Source organism: Callospermophilus lateralis, chromosome 6 (assembly GCF_048772815.1).
Source record: "Callospermophilus lateralis isolate mCalLat2 chromosome 6, mCalLat2.hap1, whole genome shotgun sequence".
NCBI lineage: Eukaryota > Metazoa > Chordata > Mammalia > Rodentia > Sciuridae > Callospermophilus > Callospermophilus lateralis.
Genome location: NC_135310.1, coordinates 89,993,932 through 90,019,773, shown reverse-complemented (window position 1 = coordinate 90,019,773; position 25,842 = coordinate 89,993,932). Strand labels below are relative to the sequence as shown.

General features: G+C 40.8%; 1 protein-coding gene across 1 annotated transcript in view; it reads right to left on the bottom strand.

Annotated features, from left to right (window-relative positions):
- Positions 1–22,944, bottom strand: part of B3gat2 (beta-1,3-glucuronyltransferase 2) — a 63,783-nt gene extending 40,839 nt beyond the window's left edge. The window contains exon 1 of the mRNA XM_076858514.1: positions 22,360–22,944. Coding sequence (XP_076714629.1) covers positions 22,360–22,944 — 585 coding nt within the window. The remainder of the gene's footprint in view (positions 1–22,359) is intronic.
- Between the last annotated feature and the right edge of the window lie 2,898 nt (positions 22,945–25,842).

Below are 25,842 nucleotides of genomic sequence, written 5' to 3'. Positions count from 1 at the left end.
TGATTCCATGTCTGTCACAGGGTAATTACAAGATGAGCCTAGAGTATCTCATTGAAAAAAAGAGAAAAGCAAATAAGTGCTCTAAGATAAACAAGAACAAGGTCAATGGATACAGACAGAAACTGGTCTGAAACATTTCTGGCCAATTTATAAACAACATGAGCATTAAAAAGAATGAAATCGATGGATTAAAACCCACTAGGGGAAGAGGGAATCCACAAGTCTATGTCTATAGGGTGTGCGTGTAGTAGCTGTTCTTGGGTAAAGATCGCTGGGAAGCCAAATATTCACACTGCCTCAAAGCATCACCCCATGGGTTACTTGTTAATGACAAGAGGAAAATAAGCTTCCACAATGAGGGACTTGGCAGTTATCCCTTGACAGAGTGACCACCAGTCTTGGCGTCACACACAATGGCCTGGCAACGCATGGTGCCTCACTGGATGTAGCAAGAGGAGGACAATATGGTCCAGGCAGTGCAATTGCTGAAAAGGTTTTGTCTTAATGTGGTTATGAGGAGACAGATGTCTGCTGGGGAAGCTAGACAGCCCAATGCAGAAGGGTGTGTGTGAATAAACTTAGCCTCGACTATTTAAATTTCTATTTTGCTCAGGGTTTCTAGGAAATTGGCAACTGGCATAGAAAAGAAACCCCGCACATGAGCATAACTGTTGTGTTCAGGAGACTAGCTTGTGACAACACTAGAGAAAAATGAGAGAAGAAGGTCCCTTGCTTTGGAGGCCCCCTGACTTCCCAAAAACCTCTCTCCTGTCATCACAAAGCTTTTGTGATGCTTTTTCACAAAGCTCTGAAATCTATGTATGGGTCTGTATGCTTTAGTAAAATGGATGTTTATTGAAAATATGAATCAAATTAATTGCCAGTGACTGTGTTCATCTTCATTTGGATATCTAAAAGGAAAACTTTATATAAAGTTAAATTTTACTTAGGTTCGCAAAAAAGTTCTATGGATTAGCACGTCTAACATACTCCCATATTCTAAACTGCTACACTTTAAAAATTTGATTCTTTGTTGTGCATTCCCCACACTGTTCCAAAGTTCCAGGGTTCTTCAATAGCAAAGGGTATGTTAGTTACCTCTCTGGTCCAGCATGTAACAACAGTGTTTGTCCAATGATGTGATATGTATAGTTCACTTGGTATGGGGACCTAAGGCTGTTAGTGCTGGTCTCATTAGTCCACTAGTCATTTTATGTAAAAGGCAAAAGTGGATACGAGGATGCTAATCTGTGTCTCCAAAAAAATTATATCACCACTAATTTGAAAGCATACTAATGCCTTTCCTTAGAATAAATCAATATGGTGTTAGAATGTCTTGAGGTGCTGTATGCACTCATATGTGTGTGTGTGTGTGTGTGTGTGTGTGTGTGTATGTGCAAGGAAAGGAGTACATACTGGATTGTTCAACTCCTTTTCATCACTGCACAAGAGATGGCAGAGTTCACTTCAAGAACCGTTGCCTTGGCTACCATCAATCTATTTTCCTCAATGAATAGTGACCCAAGACCTTGGCTCTGGTTTGTTCAGGATTATAATTATGTGAGGAAACTCAAATTGCCATATTTCTGTTCCTTAATTTCTCTCTATGAAAATCAACTACATCTCTTATTCTTCTCAGAGAGAAGAGGGAAAAAAAGCTCTCTACAGCACTCAGAAACCCTTTGGAAATGTTATTTACTAATCATGCTTTCCCCTCCTAAACACTCACAGCATTCTCCTAAAACAACTTTTGAGAAAAGCACAAAATCCCACTTCTTCCTCAGGTGATGATAACTCGCTTTTTATAGAAAAAAAAATATAATATTCTTTGCTCTCTTATTCTTCAACTCTGTTCCATATTCTATTTAAGATCCCTTTACCTCTGGATTCTTTCCAATATTTAATTAGCATCTAATATTGTGCCAAAAAAGAAAGATTAAAAGCAATTTACACATACGGATGAAAGAAAATCAACAGAGGTGACTGAAAATCAATAGCTTTCCTATACACAAGCAAATATAATGGAAAACATCACTGCAAAAGCATCAACAAACATGCAACACTGGGCATAAACTTACTGAGGACAGTGCAAGAGTCACAGAAAGTCATGACCTTGATTATGGACATGAAAGGATGTTCATGAGGACAGAGATGGGCTGTGGCAAGATAGTTGCTTAGTCAACGTCCACTCTCCTTTCTTATTGGCTGAGACTTGGTTTGACTTGGTTTTCCTTCACATGACTGAAGAAAGCACACCCCAGCCCCACCCCACCCCCCGGGTGGCAGGGGTAAACTGTGACTAGTCTGGTGCTGGCAAGACTCACCAGAGGAGGACCAGGTGGCTTCTGGGAAAGGGTTCCCTCAGTTCCTAAGGATGGACCTTTCCTTCCTCAGCACATTGCCAGGTCTGGTTGTGATGGCTGGGACTCTAATAGCCATTTCTCAACCAGGGAGAGCGCTAGCCTGAGGACAAAGCTGACATTCTGAGGATGGCAGGGTAGAGAGAGATGGACAAACTCCAGGACTTGATGACACGACTGAGTTATGGGGTCAGCCAGCCCTAAAATTGCTCTACAGCTCTGGATTTCCTGTTGGGAACGTGGCTCATTGTTCATCACAGCTTGTCCTCTTTGAAAGCTCACATGAAGACTTGGTACCTCAGCATCCTTTGTAGTTAGAAAGGGCTCACATGACTGAAGACTGATTTCTGGCAGTGGAACATGAGCAGAAGTCAAAAAGGCCATTCCAAGCCTGGTCCTTAGAATAACCTGAGTGATCCACCACCTCTCTTCCCTTGCTAGTCCAGCCATGTGCCACACATGGTGCAGTGACCAGATGGAAGCACTGGGATATCTGAGGAATCAACTATGCCCAGGAGAGTTGCCGGCCCCAAGCAACCTTGTGGGGACTGATCAATAAGCAATCATTGCATCAAGCCTCTCAGAATTCAGTTTGCCTGTTTCCACAGGAGCTAACACTGATTTTTCTTCCCCAATAGAGTGAGATAATACATGTGTTTATTGTTTAAGATAATAATCCTAGTTGGGGTTTTGTAACTTGTGGCCAAAGGCTTCCTATTTGTGGCACTTCCCATTTTGTTGGACCAGAAGTCTCAACAATATATAGAATTCTTTACACTGCAGCCCAAAGTGAAGCTCACTGACAATAGATACCTGGGATGTAGCTATTCTGGGCTGTTAGTTTGGTGCAGGGCCATGAAACCTTTAACCGCTATACTAGGGGGAAATGTAACAGGATTTTATGAAAATAAACCCAAGGCATCTAATAAAGACAAGTGCCTAAGCTGTGGAGGGGCAGGAGCAGCAGGGACATTGTTCCCAGGGCGTTAGTTTAGGAGCTGGAGGGACAGGTCATCTTCATGTAAGATTTGCATTTACCTGATTCTCCAGAAAGTGGCAGATTTCCATTCTGGTAGGCTTTGGTTAAATAGGCTCTGGGAACAGTATTGGAGTTTAATTTTTTTCACCAATTAATAAAGCTCTAGAGAACCATGGTACTGAATACAAAGAAGCACTTTGTGGCAAATTCTAATTTCCCAAATAAATAGAGCATTTATAAGAGTTCTAATTTGAAAAAGTTCACTGTTAGAAGCAGCATATTAGCAGTATACATAGCAATATAAATAGACCTTAAAAACATGGTACAGCATGGAAAAATAGAAAAAGTCTATAATGTTATTTATGTGCACTTAAAATACTACACATGAAACACTATGCATATCACAAGGGCATGTACAAATAAAATTATGTACTGCATGCATATGAAAGTAGGTGCCTGCAGATAAGGGTGAAAGAAAGTAAACAGAACAGGAGGAAACTGCACAGGATGGGGCTGACAGAAGGTAGGAACTGGGAAGAATGACAAGCTCTATACTTGAAATCTAAGAGAATGAAAGAAGGAAAGTTCTCAGGTTCTCCTGGTGGAAAATATAGTTAGGATATATTACAAGTGAGTAAAAGAACAGGGAGGGTCCCTCAAAGATCATAGATGTAATTAAACAACTCCAGAAAATATTTAGAAAGGTAAAAATTTCCAAATTTGATAGAGCTTTTCCTAGAGCAGTAAGTAGACTCTTTATATCTTCAGTAGAAAGTTATTTGACAAAATTATCATGCCAATCTTTACCTAGGTCAAAAATTAAAATATAAAATCAGAGAGCTCAATTAACAACAACAAAACTCTGGGGCTGTTTACTTGATACAAGACTCACAGCAGGGATTATTTAAATAAGGGTTTATTTACAGATTATTACCTCCTTAATAAGAAGAGTATCAGAAAAGCAAAATGGATCAACAAGAAACAACTATATACTATTTACAACAGTCACACTTTAAAAACATAGGATGAAAGCAAAAGGTTTGGGGCTGGGGTTGTGGCTCAGTGTAGAGTACTTGCCTAGCACGTGTGAGGCACTGGATTTGATCCTCAGCACCACATAAAAATAAATACATAAAACAAAGGTATTGTGTCCATCTACAACATTAAAAAATTTTTTAAAAAAATCAAAAGGTTTTATGGGAAATGATACAACAGACAAACATGTGAAAGGTATTGGGGCTATATTAATGTCAGACAAAATAGCTTTTAAAACAATAAGGTCACCAGAGATAGTGGAGGATATTTCGTAATGACAAAAGATCAATAGTCCAAGAAAAAGTATCAAATCTAAATGTGTATGCACCAAACAACAAAGCTTTAAAATAAGTGAAACAAAGGCTAGATAGGTCTAAAAGGAGCAAGAGAAGAATTCACAGTTGAAGTCAGAATCTTTACCATTGATAGAGCACACAGACTAAATATCAGCAGGGACATAATAATTTTAAAGAGCACCCAACCAAAGTGACATATGTGGAATACCATATCCAACAACTATAGAATAAATGTTCTTTTAAGTATACATGGAACATGCATGAATATCAACCATATACTGAAATATAAAGCAAATCAATACATTTCAGTTAAGAGAAATTAGGTTTGTATTTTCAAATCATACTTGAAATAAAAAACAAAAATAAGAAAACCCACTGGGCATGGTGTTGCACACCTGTAATCCCAGCAACTCAGGAGATTGAAGTAGGAAGATTGCCAAATTCAAAACCAGCCTCAGCAATTTAGCAAGGCTCTAAACAACTTAGAAAGATCCTGTCACAAAATAAAAAAACAAAGGCCTGCCTGGGGCTGTGGCTCAGTGATTTAGTGTTCCAGGGCTCAGTCCCTGATACCAAAAAATAAAAATGAAAAAAGAAAAAAAAGTCGAATTATATACCAAAATCAATTAATTAGAATTTGAGATAGACAATATAGAAAAGGTAAAGTAAAAAGTTGAGTCTGTGAATCTGCCTCCTTACATTCAAAGCTCAGCCTCCCACTATTTGCTGTGGCCCTGGGCATAGCAGACAGGCTCTCTAAGCTTGTTCCACATACACAAATGGTGACATAATCATGGTCCCATCTTACAGGGTTGTTTTGAAAACTAAATGAGACAAACAAGTGCCATATTAGCATCCCCTCTCATTACTGTCATTAGCTTCACCATCGCCTTCCTCACATGCTGCTCAGAGGCAGGGAGTTGCTAACCTTGGTTTAGATATTGGGACTAGTTATCAAGAAATCAATAGGAACTTTTTTCTTAGATGTTTAAGAAAGAAAATACATCCATCTTTCTAGAAAAATCTATACCAAGTAAATTTTATAGTCCCAGACCTGGAATAAAGTGTCCCCTTCCTTCATGTTTCAGAAGTTTAATCTTTGATGCCTATTTGGAGACACCCCTGAAGATGAACATCAATAAAAATCAAGGCATTTAAAATCATGCTTAGGGGCTGGGATTGTGGCTCAGCGGTTGAGCACTCGCCTAGCACGGTCGCCACCCGGGGTTCGATTCTCAGCACCACATAAAAAAAATAAAGGCATTGTGTTGTGTTCATCTGCAAAAAAAAAAAAAAAAAAAAAGATATTCATTCTCATTCTCATTTTCTCTCTCTCTAAAAAAAATAAAAATAAAATTATGCTTAGATAATACTGAGCAAAAAAAACTATGCTGGAGGTAACACAATACCAATACTCAAATTATACTACAGAGAAATACTAACAAAACCAGCATGGTACTAGCATCAAAACAGACATGAAGACCAGTGGAGTAGATTAGAAGACACAGAGACAAACCCACATAAATACAGTTATCTGATACTAAATAAAAAATGCCCCAAACATGTGTTGGACAAAAGATTCCTTTTTAACAAATAGGTGCCCTTCAACAGATGACTGGATAAAGAAAATGTGGTATACACACACAGTGTAGAAGAATGAAATGTGACCTCTGTCTCACACCCTACACAAAAGTCAATATAAGTGGATCAAAGACCTAGGAATTGGACCAGAAACTGCAACTGCTGGAACAAAACGTAGGCTCAACACTCCAACATGTCAGCATAGAGACCAACTTCCTTAATAAGACTCCTAAAGAACAAGAAATAAAACCAAAAATCAATAAGTGGGATGGCATTAAATTAAAAAGCCTCTGTGCAGCAAAGGAAACTACTGAGAGTGTGAAGGGAGTGCCTACAGAATGGGTGAAAATCTTTACCACCTGCAAAAAATGAACTCAAAAAATGAAACACCAAAAAACAAAACAAATAACCTAATTCATAAATGAGCAAAAGAACTAAATAGACACTTTTTAAAAGAAATACAAGTGGTCCATAAATATATGAAATAATGTTCAACATATCTAACAATTAGGGAAATGCAAATCAAAACTATATTGAGATTTCTCACTCTAGTCAGAATGGCAATCAAGAATAAAAATAATAGTGAATTTTGATGAGGACGTGGGGAAAAGGCTACATTCATACATTGTTGGTGGGACTGCAAATTCGTTCAACCACTCTGGAAAGCAGTATGGAGATTCCTCAAAACCCTAAGAATGAAACCATCATATGACCCAGCCATCCCACTCCTTGCTATATATCCATAAGATACAAAATCAACATACAATAGTGATGGGGGGCAGCCTCATCAATGTTTATAGCAGCACAATTCACAAAAGCCAAGCTACTGAACCCACCTAGGTGCCCTTCAACAGATGAATGGATAAAGAAAATGTGGTATACACACACGATGGAATGCTACTCAGCCATAAAGGAGAATGAAATTATGCCATTTGCTGGTAAATGGATGGAACTGGAGGCTATCATGCTAAGTGAAATAAGCCAGACACAAAAAAATCAAGGTTGGATGTTTTCTCTAATATGCAGAAGGTAGTCTAGAATAGGGAAGTGGTGGAGAAAAAAAAAGGAGGGGAGAATTTTATCAAATAGAAGAAAGATCAGTGGCATATAGGAAGGGGATTTAGGGGGAGAGAGGAGGAACAGAATAAGGGAAGAACTGTGGATTTAATCTGAGCTAATTTATCTATGAACATATATGAATAACCACAGTGAATCACCATTATATACACCCACAAGATACTAATTAAAAAAAAAAACTATTAGTAGCACAAAGATCAGTAGAGGAAAGGGAAAAGGGGGAGCGGGGAGAGAAGAAGGGGAAACATAGCAAATATTCCATGCTTTCATAATTATGTCAAATGAATACTAATGTTTTGTATAACTAAAAGGAACCAATAAAGAAATAAAATCATGCTTGGAAACATCTCACCAGACACAATGTTCTATAAAACATAATTTAGAAAACCCCGAGTTATTTTTGAGAATGTTTTTGTAAAATGTGAAACACTGAGTGCAGGTTTGTGTGGGGGGTTGTTGTTTGTTTTTTGCTGTTATTTTGCAGTGCTGGAGATTAAACCCAAGGCTTCACATATGCTAGGCAGACTACCATTGAGCTACACCCCCAGTCTTGTTTGTTTGTTTGTTTTGGAGACAAGGTCTTGCTAAGTTGCCCCAACTGGACTTAAATCTGCAGTCCTCCTGCCTCAGCCTCCTGAGTAGCTTTGTATACAATATTTTAAATGTACATAACGACACCAAAATATTTTTCCATTTTTCTATGCCATGCATATTTTTAAGATCTATTTATATTGTGTATACCTAAAATTTCTCTCAGTCCTGGGCTTTTTAGTTATATTAGTAGTAGATGATATTTTTCAGACAGGGAACAGGGATTAAAACCTATTAGATAGCATCAAAAAGCATAAACTACTTAAAAATAAAGTTAACCAAGGAAGAAAAAATTGATAGGCAGAAAATAGAATATTATTGAAAGAAGTTAAAGACAATAATAAAGGGAACATTTTGTAGATTAGAAGACTTAAAATTAATATGTCAATTGTACTCAAAGCAATCTCCAGATTACATACAATCCCTATTAAAATACAAATGACTGGTTTACAGAAAGAAAGATATCCTAAAATTCACATGGAATCTCAAGGAACCCTAAAGGGCCAAAACAAACTTGGAAAAGAACAAAATTGGAGGACTCATACTTCCTGATTTCAAATCTTACTACAAAGCTACATAAACCAAAACAGCATGTACCAGTAAAGACAGGCATATAAACCAATGGAATAGAATACAGAACTCAGAAATAAACTCTCAAATAATTCTTGGCAAAGTCATTCATTTTCACTGAGATCATTCAATGAGTAAAGAACAGTCTCTTCAGTAAATGCTGCTGTGAAAAATTGGATACACGCATGCAAAAGATGGAGCTGAATTAGTTGAATTCCTAAAGCCTTGTAAAAAGGAACTCAAACTATGAATATTAGAAGAAAAAGTTTCATTGAATTTGACATTTCTTGGATATGATACCAAAAACACAAAAGAAAAAAAATCAACATCAAATTGAAAAACTTGTTCATTAAAGGACATGATCAGTATAATAAAAAGGCCTCCCTTGAAATGTGAGAAAATATTTATAAATCACAAATCTGATACAGGATTAATAACCAGAACGTATAAAACCCCCCAAATTACTGCCCAAAGGAAAAAAACATGGTTTAACCCAACCCACATTCAATAACAATAAAAAACAACTCAATTAAAAACGGGCAAAAGAACTTGAATAGAGAGTTCTCCAAGTGGCCAGAAGCACATAAAAAGATGCTTAATATCACCAATCATTAGGGAAATGCAAACCTATGATGAGATGACACACTTTTCACTTTAGGTGAGAGATTTCACTTCACATTTTTTGAGGACTAGTATCTAAAAAACAACATTGGCTAGAATGTGGAGAAATTATAACCCTGTGCACTTAGTGGAAATGTAAGACAGTTGTAGCTGCTGTGGATAAAAGCATGGCAGGTCCTCAAAAAAATGATACATAGAATTACAACAGGATCTAGCAATTCCAATTTTGTGTTTATGCTCCAAAGAATTTAAAACAGGTACTCAAGCAGATATGTGTACAGCCATCATCAGATCAGCATTATAGCAATAGCAAAAATGTGAAAGCACATTTCACAATAGCAAAAAATGTGAAAGCAATCTGAGTACCCATCGAGGGATGAATGGATAAGCAAAGTGTGGTCCATACATAAAATGGATAGCATTCAGCCTCAAAAGGGAATACAGTTCTGATGCATGCTGCAATGTGAGTGAACTGGGATGACAGCCTTCTACATGAAAAAATCCAGACACAAAAGGATAATATCATATGATTCCACTTATGTAAAGTACCCAGAATAGTCTCAGAGAGTTGAAGAGTAGATTAGAGGTTCCCAGGTTAAATTACAGTGGCAAAAGTATACTCTACCTCATTAGAGGTTACTAGGGTAAAAGTAAATGGCAAATGTAAGTATCATCAAAACAATTTTGAAAAAACCAAGAATACTCAACTTTTATTTCTCCCTATTGCCTTTTATGTTTAGGGGGAAAAGATGTAAAAACAAAATAGAATAGGCATGTGGATGTTTGTTTAGTTTTTTGTGGCACTAGTGGTTAAACCTAGGCCTTTGCACATGCTAGGCAAAAGTGCTTTACCACTGAGCTACATCCCTGGTCCTTGTATTTTAAGCACTGAGCTACATCCCTGGTCCTTGTATTTTAAGCCAGGGTCTTACTAAACTGCCCAGGCTGGCCTTGAACTTGTGATCCTCCTGCCTCAGCCTCCTGAGTAGCTGGGATTACAGGCATGCACCAACAAGCCCAACTGAGTATACTTTTATATATCACTGGATTTGCAAGAGCCAAACACATGAGTACCTATATTTGATCTATAGGACAATTAACTGATTCTCAGAGGAACCCCATGGGTTGCTGTAAAACCCCAAATCACTGCCCATAGGAAGAAACATGGTTTAACCCAACTTGTAACCTATTTGTTTCTTAAATCCTAAAATAAAGAGGTAAAACAAGATCAGAAAAGACAAAACCCATAAAAATTGTCTTATCAGTATGTACAACAGGAAGGAAAAGTGATAGGCAAATAGTGAAATGTATTAAAGAACAATGAAAATTGTAAGAAATTATTTTCAGCCAGGCATACCTGTAATACTAGTGATCCTGGAAGCTGAGGCAGGAGGGTCACAAGTTCAAGGACAGTCTGGGCAACTTAGACCCTGTCTCAATAAACAAAAAGGGTACCTCCAAAAGGGGACATAGCTCAGCAGTAGAGTCCCCCTGGGTCCACTACCCAGTAAATTTGTTTCTTCCTTTTTCTTTAATAAAACTGAAGAGGGGATAAGCCCTAACTACCAGCTCATCAGCCCCATGTAACAGAGTGTTCCTACAGAGCAAGACTGCATCTCCCCAGACAGAAAAGCCTTCTAAAGGATGTTCCGAGCACTTTTGCATGTGAACAGATGTAGCTGAGGAACTTTTCAAAGTTACCAAAATATCCCCAAACTGTCATCTGACCTTTAAAAGTGACACCGGCATTTTCATATTGTGATGCCAAGTTTATTTAGATGATGAGCAACCAGTCCACATATGGACAAGACTTACATTCTCATTTTCATCAACCAACAGAGCAGTGCCTTGGGGCCACTAAGACGGTCAGGATTAGTGCAGCCACAGCAGTTAGGTGGCTTTGTGACATCCTGTCTGCTGGAGTCTCTCCACAGCTCTGGGACCACTGACTTGAGAGAAGATGTCCAAGTCAGTTACCCTATTTACCCACCTATCACCTCATATAATTCTCACAATGACCCTATACATGTGTATTTGCCCTGTGAGGAAGCTGAACATCAAGGCTTTTCCTTGTTTGGAAAACAGCAGTGCACCCACCTGATACCAAGGGTGGGACCAAGAAATGAGTTTAAAAAAAAAAAGTCAGAAAATATTAGTTCCCCCTGAGATCTTGGGGGTGATCTTTGGCTCAACCAGGCCTGAAGACCACATCTTCCAGTTCTTCATTTAGCGTCTACCCAAACATCAGTTTTCAGTCTGGGTAGTCCCTGGATATAGACATAGACTCTCCATGGACTATGTGGATGCAGCAGGCTTAAAGGAGATCAATTAGTGGACCCTCAGCAATCCCATGTTTGCTTTCCTAACACTGACCTACTTGAGGTGGCAGGTTCTGCCCTCCCAGAGCCAGAGCTGCTCTGATTGTCCTTCTCTATTCTTTGAAGGGCCTTCATCTCACCCAGCAGAATTGTATTAAATACAGTGTCTCACCATAGTAAAACCTCCAGGGCATGAAACAAAGGTAATTAGATATAGTGCTGTCTTCATTAAGAAAGTCAATGCCTCTAATGAATGGGTAATAAATCCTTTGGGGAGACAAGAGATGTCCAATTATTTGCATTCAACAGAATTGAATGTTATCAATAGATCACTGCGGAGAGATCATCTGATTGTTGGCTTAAAAATTTCAAAAACTTGAGGAACATTGCTATAAGATACAGCTTTCATCTTGCTTTATGTAAACAAAGTTAACCTAAAAGGAACAGAATTAACACTAAACCTTCTCTCTTTTTAGCCATTTGTAATATTTATCAATAAATACAGAATATGTAAATCAACAAAAATGTTCCCTCTATGTCACTAAGAAGCCAATTTCCAATATATATAGTTTTTATGCTTAATAGTTAATGTCCGACTCTAGCATTTGATTAATTGTTTACTACTACTGACTTAACATTAAAGTCAGTCCCAAAGTGTTTTTAAGACAAAGACTGGTGGTACTTATACTTTCTAAAAGTCCTGTGATTCTCTGAATTCTTTGTCATTGCAGATATGAGTAATAGGAGGATCAATAAATGATCTTGAACTAAATTAAGCTACACTAAAATTCTGAGGGTAAAAACAGAGAAAAGAGCAACATAAAATTTTCAAATTAGGGGCTGGGGATGTAGCTCACTTGCATAGCATGCTCAAGGTCCTGGGTTCCATCCCTAGCACAAGGAAAAAAAAAACCCAAATTCCATTGAAAAGTGTATTTATTAAATGAATGATTATGGGTATCACATTCTTAATGGTAGTTATAGAATCTACTAGATATATGTGAGTTTATTTGCAAATGTCAATATTTATAATATACTGGAAATCATATGCTTTGCAAATACTTAAAATGATTTTTAAAATTTGAAAATATACCAGAAGGTGTAAAACTATTTTTACAAAATTCTGTTAGGAGTTATGCAAACAGAAAATGTTAGGACGACTGCATCAGTTTTTGCCTGAAACAAACCTGAAGGGTGCAGGGTCTGTGAAGAAAGAGCAGTGAGCAGCCGCAGCATTCATAGATGAGGACCACCAGGAGACACTGTGGATGATGTGCACGCGCACACCCTGAAAACTTCAGCTGGCATGTCCTCCCTATGGTAGGAAGTAGGCTTTAAAATGTCTACTTAGGAAAATTCATGCAGTGTTTGGAAAAAGGAACAGGTTACTGGAGCATCTGGTACGCTCCAGTCAGCAGAAGGCCAATGAGAGGCTCAGTGTCCCGGGAAAAGGTTGGATGGGAAGAAGCTCAAGGTAAAGCTAAAGGGATTCTTCCCACTCCAGGAAAGGGCCTTAAAGATCAAACAACTGCTTCCAATCAGATGCTTTAAAAAAATTTCATTTCTCTCTATTTAGCTGCCCTCTGTTTGGTCACATATCATCTCTTAATTATTTCTGGCACAAATGAATGCATCAGTCTATCATGTAATGAGTATGCCCTGCATCTGTGCTAGGTTCTGGGACTACACAATAACTAAACTCACACCCAGGACCTGTGTGAAGTTTAACTTCCTATTCGGAGCTTACCAGCAAGCCAGCTTCCTAGCCTTCACATTGTTTGAGTCTCAGAACTCAAAACCCACAGAACACACTTCATGTCCTCTCAACTCCAAATGTCTGCTTCACTTTCACATTTCACTTTCTCCCAAGATCCTTGGACAAGCCCTAGTTAACTCTAATTGTTCTAGTCAACACCCAATGGGATAAATAGATACCCAGTTAAGGCAGGTCCACATCAGGGAGAGTCAAGTACTTCTACCTCCTCCTCTCACCGTGCCTCCAGGGATGTGCCCAGATGACAGGAGTGTTTAGAGGCCACTTGACAACTGAGACAGTGCATTTACCTGTACATCCCTCAACTGGCTCACAGCTACCCTGATATACCTTCCCCCCTTAATGGCTATTAACAAGGTTGCCTTGCTACCTACATAAACATTCATGCACCCATCCCCACCCTTCTTTCAGTGTGAAAACTCTTTTAAAGAGTAGAAGCCACATTTATTTTTATACCGGGGATTGAACCTAGAAGTGCTCTACCACTGAGGTATATCTCCAGCCCTGTTTATCTTTTGAGACAATGTCTCACTAAATTTCCGGACTGGCCTTGAACTTGAGATCCTCCTACCTCAGCCTCCCAGTCACTGAGATTACAGGTGTGTACCATCACACCCAGAAATCTTTAAGCTACTATTGAAAGAACTCAGTTAATCTTAACATAGCTTTCAAAACTATTATTTGAATGACATTCTCTATGCAGGATTATTTTCTGGGACTAACTTTTTTTCTGCAATAAATTCCTTCAGCTTCTAAATCTTATAATTCATTCAATAAACATTTACTATATATGTTAGGCAAGGCTGTGGACACTAAAAATAAAGTAGCAAACAAGAAAAAATTCCCATCCTTGTACTCTAGTGGAAGAAACAATGAAAACACAGAGACTATTATTTAAGGTGATGTTAGGTGCTATAAAGAATCCACAAATTGCTGGGTACAGTAGTCCATGTCTGTAATTCCAGCAGGTTGGGAGGCTGAGACAGGAGGATTGCAAGTTCAAAGTCAGTCTCAGCAACTTAGTGAGGCCTTAAGAAATTTACCAACACCCTGTCTTAAAACAAACAAACAAAAAATTAATAAAAGGGCTGGGGTTGTGGATCAGTGTTTATGTGCCCCTGGGTTCTATCCCTGGTACAAAAACAACAACAACAAAAAAATAAACAAAAACAAAAAACAAAACAATAACAACAACAAAAACACAAGACTACAGTACCACTTTCTTGGTGTATCTAATTATACAAATATTTATCTATAGGTTTTCTACCAATTTGCTACCTATATTATCCAAGCTATGTTGAAAAAGTAAAATGTCAAAGATTTGCTTAACAAGTATTCTGAAAAACAAATACAAAAAACAAAATAGAAAATATGCCCTTTATACTGCTACATACATTTTCAAATTCACAGATTTACATAAGGACATGGCAGTATCCGGGAACAAGAGTCTAATGCGCATCATTTAAATGCCCACCCAAGAAACTGAAGACTTGTTTTCTTCATTGGTGGAGATAATCCCCTTTCCATAAAGGAAATGGAAAGGTGGCTGACTACTTCCCTCCACCTCAGCCTCTCATCATCCCGGCCTTTGGTCACCAAGGACATCTTTTAGGTCCCTGGACAGTCCATATACCCCATTTTCTCAGGTTCACAAATGTGGCCCCCTCTCTCTTGAGAGTCCTCCACCCACCCCACTTTCACCACTCACTTGACTCAAATGTCACTTCCCTACAGCTCTGACCGCTGCCAACTCCACTGAGGTACCGGTATTTGTCTCAAGGTACAGTGACAGTAGGGTATGTATTAAATTTAGACATGGAACCAATGGGCTCTGGGATGCACTGTCCACAGCTGCAAGACCTTGTGCCTTAACTGAGCCCAATTAATTAACAGTGCCCAATGAAGATGTGTCACAAGGTATAGAAGACGAACTGATTCATTATATTCAAATATCTTCTAAATGTGATAACATTTAAACTCAGGTAGGTAGAGGGGATCTCACAGAATGATATCATTTATGCTAAGATATAATTCTTCTAGATTACTAAGATCTCAGATAATGGAGAATGGTCAGCATTTAGCCCGCTCAGCTTTCATTAGAGAAATGAAGGTACAATTTATAAATATAACCCATGTCCTACATGATGACATTTCATCAACAAGGAACACCACATGTGATGATGGTCCTATAAGATGGTCCTATAAGGCTGAAAAATGCCCATCACCTTTCAACATCCACTGCAGTAGGTAGCACAATGTATTATTACTTGTGGTTTGTGGTGATGCTGGGGTAATCAACCTACTGCATTGCCAGTTGTGTAAAGATATAGCACATACAATTATGTGCTGTACATAGTAACTGATGACAGTAGACAACTATGTTACTGGTTTATGAATTTACCATACTATATCTTTTGTTATTTTAGAGTGTACTCTATGTTTATTACAACTTGTTGTGCTTCAGAGCAGCAGTGTCACATCTCATATTTGCCACATCTTGATTTTATCATCAGGACCTCCTTGAGTGATGGGCCTACCATCTAGGTTTGTGTGAATTCACTCTAACGATGCTCCCATGATAACAGTTGCTTAATAACAGTTCTCCAAACCTGTCCCCACAGGGACATGATGCATTATGTGTCTGCAGCAGAGGGGACAGCAGTCTGGTTCTGTATGGTCTGATTCAGCATGGGATGAATATTTTGTTTAAAATTCTTTCCACTGATGGAGGGTATTAAAGAACTATTGAGGTTTCAGTTATTTTGGGAAAGGACCAAATAACCAGATGTTTTGGTAGAGAACAAGATAGCCCCCTTCAGCACAGCTGTCTGTAAGGTTTTGTTTGTTTGGTTTTTGGTTTTTAGCATACAAGACTTAGCCAATGATTTATTCAATTTTTTTAACCCAGCAAAATTCCTAATCCAAGAAGAAATCTGACAAGAAAGTTAACAAACCTCCTACCAGCAATGGGAACAGTGAGGTGACTGTGCCCTGGTGGCAACAACACAACCAGTACACTGTGTGGGGAACTGAGGACCCCACAGGCACTCCCAAATTCCCCTAGAGGTGCTGCCTCAGCCTCAGGTGGGAATGCCCATCAGGTGCCACATCAGCTTCTGCTCAAACTCCCAGCAACCATCCTCCTCTTCAGGAATAAGCCACTGTGCCCCTTGAAATAATTCAATATAATGAATTGTTCAATATATTCTCTCCATTCTTACCCTGAAAAGATTTTTTCCATTCAATGCCATTTCTTCTACAAGGACAGATGCCAAGTAGAGTTTTTGATATCTACATATAAGCTGAGGAAAAAATTAACATTTATCTTCTTGCAGAAATTGGTTACTACCTATCCATAAGGAAACAGTTTTATAAATCATAACTACCTCTTTGGCAATTTTCACTTGACTTGACAATACAATCTAAAACCCAAATGATCTATAAGTTAGAGATGTGAACAAGGAAAAAAAATTTTCCTAAGATCAAATGTTACTGGGTGGGAGGCAGGAGGTGGCCGGGTTGAGAAGATGTTGGTGAAAGGATAGAAATTTCAGTTAGTCAAAAAAATAAATAAATAAATTCAGGGTATCTACTGTACAATATAGTGATAAGGTTTAGTAACATCATACTGCATAATTGAAAATTGCTATAAATAGTCTCACCACAAAAAAATGTGGGGTAACAAATGTATACATATATCAAAACATCATGTTGTACAACACAAATGTATACAATTTTGTCGATTTAAAATAATTAACAGTAAAAGAAAAAATGAGGCTGGGTGTAGTTCGGTAGGAATGAAATGCCTAGCATGGGTGAGGCCCTAGATTCAATCTCCAGTACCACCATAAATAAATACATACATGCGTACATAGAAGAGTCAAGAGAGAAAATTGATTTAGTGATATAAGCCAAGAAGAAAAATCTGGGTTCAAGTAAGGCAGAAGACAGCAACAATATCAGAAGATTCCTGCTAATCAAATGCTGTATATATTACAATGGCAACTTTCCTTCTGACTGTGCATGTCAAACGAGAGCCCCTCAGGACAGTCAGCAAGGTGAACTCTGGAATCAGGGCACTTGGGTTTCAAACTCCATCTCTGACATAACAGATTCACTACCTTTTCTAGTTATTTCATGGAACTTCAGTTAAAAATGGGAATATTGAGGGGCTGGGGTTATGGCTCAGCGGTATAATGCTTGTCTCACACATGCAAGGCCCTGGGTTCTATCTATCCTCAGCACCACATAAAAATAAATAAAGGTATTGTGTCCAACTACGTCTAAAAAAATAAAAAATAAATGGGGACATTGATTTATTTTGCAGTTGTAAACACTATTCCACAGTCAGGTTGCATTTGTTTAAACCTCATGTACTCAGCAAAGAACTGTGCTCAAACTCAAGCATTACTGTGGGAGACTCAAAAGGAACATGATAAGCACCTATCATGCAGTGGGTGTGGTGAGTCTAGTATATGTAAAACATAAGAGTGGTTTCTCTCCCATACAAGTGCTCAATTGATGTTAACTATAATTTGCTTGTATTTAAGTAGGGGATATTTTTGGCATTTATTTAAAATCATATGCAAGAGTTACCAGGCATGGTTGTATTTCTGCAAATTGGAAATCAATTCTAAACCAACCTACTTACCTATGAACTGGTATAACAATGTTACCTATGTTTGGGGGGGAGAATTTGAGAACCACCCAAAACTTACATTTCATGCTTCAATAGCACTGTGAATCAAACACACAATAGTGTGCTATCTAAATAGACTGAACAAATATTCCACCAGAGTCCAAAAGGTCTGAATAGACATATCTGAACATTATTGAATTCTGTGGGGGGAAAAAGAAAACACTACTTGAATTCCACCTGGAATAGTTAATAAATAAGACCGTTGACTTTGGCTCTTCTATTTTGCTTTTGCAGCATGCCTTAAAAGCAATTACTATTCTATTACTGTTCACACAAGAGAAAATTTACCAGTTTGTAATTTAGAAGCAAGTGGAGTAGACAGAAGAAAATGGAGCCACTGCTACAGCTTCCAAGAAGCCACAACAGCAGCCTAAACCTTTAAAAGACACACCATCCATCACAGCAAATAATAATCTGGACATGTCTTCATGTCTATTCATGAGAGAATAATCAGTGAAAAGTAGGTTGAAGGAAGAATGATGAACAAAGACAATAGGAAGAGGCAGAATGGAGAGTGTCTTTTAAACCCAAATTGTTATTTCTGGCCCATTAAAATATCAAAATCCAAATGAAAACTGCTGGTCTCCAAAGAAAACTATCAAAAATGAACCATAATTCAAGCAATATACATTCAGGGAGAGCAAAGAAAAATCTATAGATGTAATATTTATAGTCTAAGAAAATTGGGTGTAGTTTTATATACACAGTTTTACAAAATTCTCACATTCTACCAGACCCATGGCATGACTGTTAATATGCTTTCAGAGGAGAAGAAATAAAATATAAGGGGTTCATTTAACTTAGTCTTTTAGGCTAAACCTAAGACAATCTTCCAGGATTTTTCACTTTAAGAAGATAATTACCCTAAACTAAGTAACTGTATCAACTCTTTCAAGAAACAGTATCTATTTTTAGGAAATGTCAAGCATTGTAAACTCTAATATTCTTTGGATTATGGCTCTAGTAAATTGCATGCAAGAGGGGGGAAACAGTTCAGCACTTACTATGGGGAAGAAACCACTCTTACGTTTTACTTTCCTTCAGCAAGACAGAATTAAACCTCAACTCCAGCATCTTCCTAGCACACAGACAGCATAACAGCACCCAACATGAAATATAAACAAGAGGCCTCTTTAGCTCACTGCTTTCCAGATACATCTTCAAGATACAGTCTCATTAACTTGGCTTGTCTTCCAGTCTCATCTCATTAAAGATATTTTTTTTTCCTTGCTTGGAAAGTGATTTTAACCTTTCAATTGATTTCCAAAGGTGAAACTAACTTCACCTGAAAAGCATCCACTTTAAACTTAGGAAAGCTTTGAAGGTTTTCTAGTGAAGAACAGAAATCTGATCAATAATGTTATTGAAAATATGACCAGCTAAAGTCACAATTACTTGTTGTTGTGGCTTTTATTAAAGCAGCTTAAATCCTTTGCAAATAAGCTTTTCCAGGGAGCTAGATCAATAGGATGCACAGGCAGGCCGGATTACCAGTGATCCCTAGTGCAAAACCCTATCAATGCCACAGGAAGGACCAGAGTAGTTGAGATACTTGAAACCTGATAAAACCCTACTACCTCCTTCTCCAGTGGAAGTTTTTGTGGCTACAACTCACTCTTGACTTCATTTGCGAATGGATTTGGTTGTTAACATAGGGATTGTTCAGTGCAAATATTTCTTTCCTGGCAGCAGAGCTCAGTTAAAAAGGGAGGCTGAAAATTAGCTTTATGGGAGGAAAAAAGTACTATTTCAACTATTCCAGTTACTAGAGAGGAATAATTGACTACAGATTGCCTGTTGCATGTGTAATTCAATTTGGAGACCTTTCATCCTTTACTTTCCTTCATTTGCAGCCAATCCTTAGTGAGTTAATTTGTACCTGGTTCATTTTCCTCCTTTTATCTTATCTACTCTAACATCAACCATGGAAATGAGAAGCATTATGAATAAAAGATGAAGCCTGACTTGGGACATTCTTTCCTTCCTGTGAATGACTTAAAAACTAAACTCTGTGAGTATGAACAATATAAAGGGCTGAGATATATGCCTCAGCCCTATAGTATCCCTGATCAGCATCTTTCCCTTCCCAAATAGCTGCAGTTATCAATTTTTTTTTTCTGGTCCTATCTTTTCTACAACAAAATAGTGTTTATACCATAGTACACATAGAATCATTAATTCCAGAATGGGTGCATAGTAGGTCATTCCATTAATGAAACTAAGAGTTCAAAAAAAAAAAAAAAAAAAAGGAAAACCAAAAACCTCCAGATTCTGAAAAATGCACAAGACTAAGGACACATACATTCCACTGATCAAGTTCAATGGTACTTGCATGCAAGATAAAAAGTTGTAACAAGGAAACTATGTGTTCAACATGAACTTACATAGAGGCCTAATCTTACAGCTAGGGGAAAGGGAGCTGGAAGTCATGGTCCAGAAATGTACTGTAAGTTATAAAAATTAATGTCTGGGAAAAATGTCCAGGAGATATAGAACTTAAATTCTAAGTGTTTGATGCATATTATACTTAAGGACAACAAACCTTTTGATATGTATAGTTGACAACTCTTCATAAATAGTTGTGCATGTTCTTAAGATACATTTATTTTATTATCTTATTACTTCCAATTGTACAAAATTTTAGTCTTAAAAGTTTTGCATAATTTCTCTTTATAATTTCCTCTTTGCCAATACTATTTTTTTCTCCCTACTCTTTCCTTTTCTTTTTATCTCTCCATGAGCTGATGAAAAATCCTAATGGATTTTCCTCCTACATAATATCCCCCACTAACAAGCCTCCCTTTTAGCATGGTGAGCATTAAAGAAAGACTGTTCCAAATGTTTCACTGTCTAGTATGTGCCAACTTTTCCACTCATGAAACACCTCATGCCAACAGACTAAAAACCGGGATAAATACAATTATTTTCCCTTGACAATCCAGCTCCTCAAATGTTAATAGTGATATGCATTATTTTACTTAGACCACTCTTGGAGCAAAGAGCACATAAACAGCCCAACTTAAAATAAGAACCTAACTTTAAAACCATCAGATCATCTTTCTAATCATGGATATAATGAAGACAAGCTTATTTCTCTGGAGAAACAATCGAAAACAAGCCATGAGTGAAATGATGTCCAGAAAAGATGCTCCTTTTATTCATGAAGGTGAGGATAAACGGAAATGAAGATAGCAATTAAGAAAAAAAATTTTGAAAGTCACATAATAATTAAACAATCGGAGTACAGAGTAACTGTCCAGAAGTTAAGAAAGCAAAATAGAGATTGGGATGAAAATGGGGTGGGGCAGTTAGGTATTAGATTACTAGTCATACAGATTATTTTATCACTTCATTATTATTCTCACACAGTTTTGGGAATGTCCAATTGACATGAGGGGAGGAAGGGGTATGGGGGAGTCTTTCCTAGGCAAGATGTGAAGGAATTTCAGGTGGAGGATGGTAACAGTCCCACAGGATATCAAAGACATCAAGGTTTTGGCCAGCTGTAACCGTGTACTGAGAAGAAAAAAACTGATAAAGCCATGCAACTCAGTCTCTTTGCAGACTACACACAAGCCCACTGCAAAATACCAGCCTTTAACAACACCTGTTTGAATCCCATGGCTGCTGCTTGTACATGCTCATGGCTTTCCAAAGAACATACACGCCTTGTAGGCAGGAAGGGCGCCCAGCTGCGCTCAGAGTTTCAGGGAGCACCTGGAAGCAATGGCCTAGTGCAAAGGGAGCCTGTTAACTCGCCAAGCCAGAGGCCTTAAAGGAAGAAATGTTGTGAAAAGGGCATCAGTCAGGCTAGATGATATCTTGGGCTGCAAAAAGATAACTGCAGGGCAGAACAATCTCAACTCATTTGCCAGAGAGGCTTCCTAGAAAAGGCTTCATCATCATGGGCAGAAAAAGACTTTTGTGGAGTACAAGGAAGAGAGAGAGGAAGGACCCTCATAGAAGTCAGTGTTTCACTAACAACCATTTCTGCACCTGGGAGCTGTATGAGAGATTTGCTTCTGGGCTGATTTTCGAGTTATCTCCATTTTCCTCCATATGGGCTTGATTCGAAATCACACTTGTATGCTTTGAAAAGCCTAGAGTACACCAAGCCTACCTCCAGATATGAGCTCCATCCTCAAGCTGGCCAGAGCCGGGTCCCTGCAAATTACCTGTGCTATTTCTGTGGCCCAGTCTTGGGACAACAAAGCTCCAGGGCAGACTTTGTCTCCCTGGGCCACAAGGTCCTTTCACCCGCTTCACCCCACTGCCCCAATGTCTGCGGTGGCTGCAAACTGCCTGCGTGGAGCTGCTCCACGCTGAGTTCCCAATGCGCGCACGCAGAACTGAGAACTCAAAAGTGCAGGCAAAGCGCGAGGGGACGTGAGACGCCAGCCCAGCTGGACCCGAGGCCCCTCCCGCCCTTGCCCTCCAGTGGGGGCAGGCCGGCGCTACCTCCTGGAAGAGCTCCAGACTGTAGGTGTTGTCGTCGTCTGCGAAGAAGAGTACACCTGGCTGCGCGCGCTGGTGCTGATGCCTCTGCCGCAGCCAGGCTAGGCCCGCGTTGCGCTGCTCCGTGGCGCGCGGCAACCCTGGCCGTTTATAGCGCCGCGGCGTGGGCACATGCAGGTGCGTGTTGGGCAGCCCGGCCCGCGCCAGGAAGCGGCTCACCAGTTCGCTGCGCGCCGCCGCATCCTCCACCAGGATCCAGTGCAGCTGCGCCACCTGGCGGAATGTGTTGGCCAGCCGGGTCAGCTCGGCTTTTTGCACCGGGCGGCTGTAGGTGGGCGTGATGGCATAGATGGTGGGCAGCAGCGGCTCCGGTTGCGGCCGAGACTCGTTGCGCTTCTCGGCACCGCGCCCGGAGCTACCTCTGCGGAGCGGGAGTCGGACACCCCCGCGGCCCACTGGGTAGGGAGAGAAGTAGGGGCGCGGAGTAAGGGGGGGCGCAGGCCTGAGCGTGTCCACGTCGAGCATGATGATGACAATTAGGATCCAGGGCAGGAGGATGAAAAAGCGACTGAACAGCACAGACTTCATGGTGCGCACTTCCCGGTTCTCTCCGACACCCCAGAGGGGGACGAGCCGGCGGACCCCAGTGCTCGGCTAGGACGCCAGCTGGCTCCCGCACTCAAGGAAATGCAACCGGCGCGCTTTTCATGGGGCCAGGGGCGCTGCAGGGACCGAGAGCCAAGGGGCTCGCCACCTGGGCGTGGGGGATCCGCGCAGGTGCTGGGGAAGGTAGCACTACAAGAAGTGGAAGCGGGCGGGAGGGCAGGGGCTGTCCCTTCACTCTGGGTGAGTCGGCGGGAAGCGGTACTTGGTCCAGCCGCGCGCTGCTGGTCCCAGAGTTGTGCCCAGTGAGGGAAGGCAGTGATCCCCACTGTGCTCTCTCCGAAGAGTGGAAGCCTGGAGCCGGCACCCGGGTTGCCTCGCTACTCTAGTCCCACGGCGCTGCGGGCACAGGGGCTCCTAGAGCGGGCTTCGGAAACGCTCTCTGACACTCCTTCGAGGGCGGGTGGCAGGTGCAGGGAGATTTTCTTCCTCGCGTTGCGGGCCCGGTTGGCTGGAACCCAGAGGAGACACCGCGGATGTTGTGCCCCCAGCTCTGTTCCCGCGCCGCAGCTGTCCCCTGCTCTTTTCTTCTCAGAACCTCTCCCGGCTCCGGCAGCAAGATCCCAAAGCAAGGAAAGAAAGAAAAAGCGAGGGGGCGGGGGCGCTGCAGACTCCAGCGTCCTCCCAGTCCTCCTGTGGGAAGACAGCAGCGCTGCTACAGGCGGAGAGGGGCTGCGAGAGGGAAGTGGGGAGGGGGCCTCCGGCTCTCTACCGGGTCTGATGCTGACGGCCCCGGGAGCTAGCTCCGGAGGCAGCAGCTACACAGCCAAAAGGGGAGCAGGAGGAGGGTCCCTGCGGGGCTGCACGACCTCTCCGGGCAGGGGTGGTGCTCGTTCCCTGATCTCCGCGCGCTCTCAGCTTTCTGAAATACTGCAAGGTGTTTGGAGATCAGCAGGAAAATCCATTCACGTGTAGGAAACTCGGGAGATCTAGGCTGGGGAATAAGAGTAGGAGAAAGGCGGGAGAGCCACGGGATCTCTTTCCTGGCTCCACAGCTGCGGGATTAGTGTGCGGAACGTGTGGGTCGGGGATGGAAACCGTTCACCAAAGGCTGCTATCGGTAGAAGCCCACGGAGATGGAAGGGTGCCGCACTTAGGTGTTTGATATATGAAGTAGCCCCTAAGAAAGAAAGGATCCCAAAGATTTTTGACAGCAGCTGGATCTTTGAGGAGTGTGTGGAGGGGGTGGGGGAGGAGGCGTGAGGGGAGGAAGATTCATAAAACTCCTGCTGAGTACGTTTAACTAAATTTCCCCCAATAATTTGGAGCCATAGCCCCAAACAGTCTGCTGTCACCGGAATTATTGTGATTGACCCCTCCCAATGATCCAAGGAGGCCTGGGAAGTAGAAGTACCTTCATTTATTTGGATGAGGAAGCTCAGGCTGGAGAATTGAAGGAATTCTTCGAGGCTAGTCACAAATGATCAAGTGGAAATAGAACGTGGGTCTCCTGAGTATAGCTGGAGGGTTCCTCACCGCTGGGCCTCTGGACACAGCCCGGTCGGGCGGGGCTTGCCTCCCTAGATATAAACACAGTACTATCAGAATCAGAGTGTGCGGTGACATGTAGAACCACGACAGTGTCCAGAAGACACTAAGAAAACCACTGGCGCTTACTTGGACTTTTTCTATATAGCGGACCTGCCACCTGAATCCTTCCCAGGCTGGCTGTAATGTACCAGGAAGAAAGAAGAGGGGCCATGCTTCCAGGCACGTCCCAGGGAGGTGCTTGCAAAGCAACTGGAAAGCTCTCCCTTTAGGGCTCTGCCCCAGATAAATAATTTCTGAGCCCATCTTCCCTCGGTTATCTGAATCCCTCCGACTGAGCATTCTCGGGGCGCAAAGCAGAGCTCCTAGGCAATTGCGACCCCATCCCCTCACCCCTCCCCCCGCCCCGCTCCGTTGCCTCCCCTCTTCCAGGCTTTCTGCTGCTTTTTCTCCCAGCCCTACCATTGCCTTTCCTTTGGATTATCAGGCGTTGCGCATCTGCGAATTTCCGTAACTTCCCGCTTAGATTCTGACACCTGAGAGTGAAATCTCAGGCCAAAGCTGCCCCCCCCCCGCCGCCCCCAACACACAAGGTTAGTCTTCTGTCCCAACTTCCCTACTTATCCACAACTAAGTTTAAATTCCATCCTAAACATTGGAAACAAAGACTCTATTTGATCCCTACCCAAATTCTGGAATAGCCTAAGACATCTCTGAATGTAAGGCAAACTCTGGGAAGACGGTGTCCTGGTCTGGCCTTGGTGAGCCTATGTCATGGTGGGAGGAAGGGGGAAGCCAGTACCAGCTTTCCTTAAAAGCTAGAAGGAAGGGCACAGGTCAGTACTACTCTCTTTCCCCCAAAGGCTCCTGAATTTTCCATTCTGTTGGAGTTTTTAAACTTGGTTGAAGAGAAATGCCTGTATTAGCTGGAGTGAAGTTCAAGTGATTACTGAGTTGTATTTAAACACACCACTAACCTTTGTTAGTAAGGATCTCAGTCCCACTATACCATGAAATCGGTTTCCTAATTGTGTGTTCTCCAGGATCCAAAGCTATTCAGAGGCAAAACACTTTGAAAACCACTCAAATTTGAGATTTTAGCTAGTGCATGATATTCACTGATGTCATGCAATACAACACTTAACCATGCATCAGGGGCTATGGCTCCTTTTATCCTATTATCCTTAGTCAGCATTTGCATCCAGGTTTGCTTCCTTCAGTCTTCTGCTGAGAGACATCAAGGTATATGGCATCAGGCAGGCCTGGATTTGATTCCCAGCTGGACTCTTTCTACTTATGTAATTCTGGAAAGTAAATGAACCTCCCAAAGCTTTC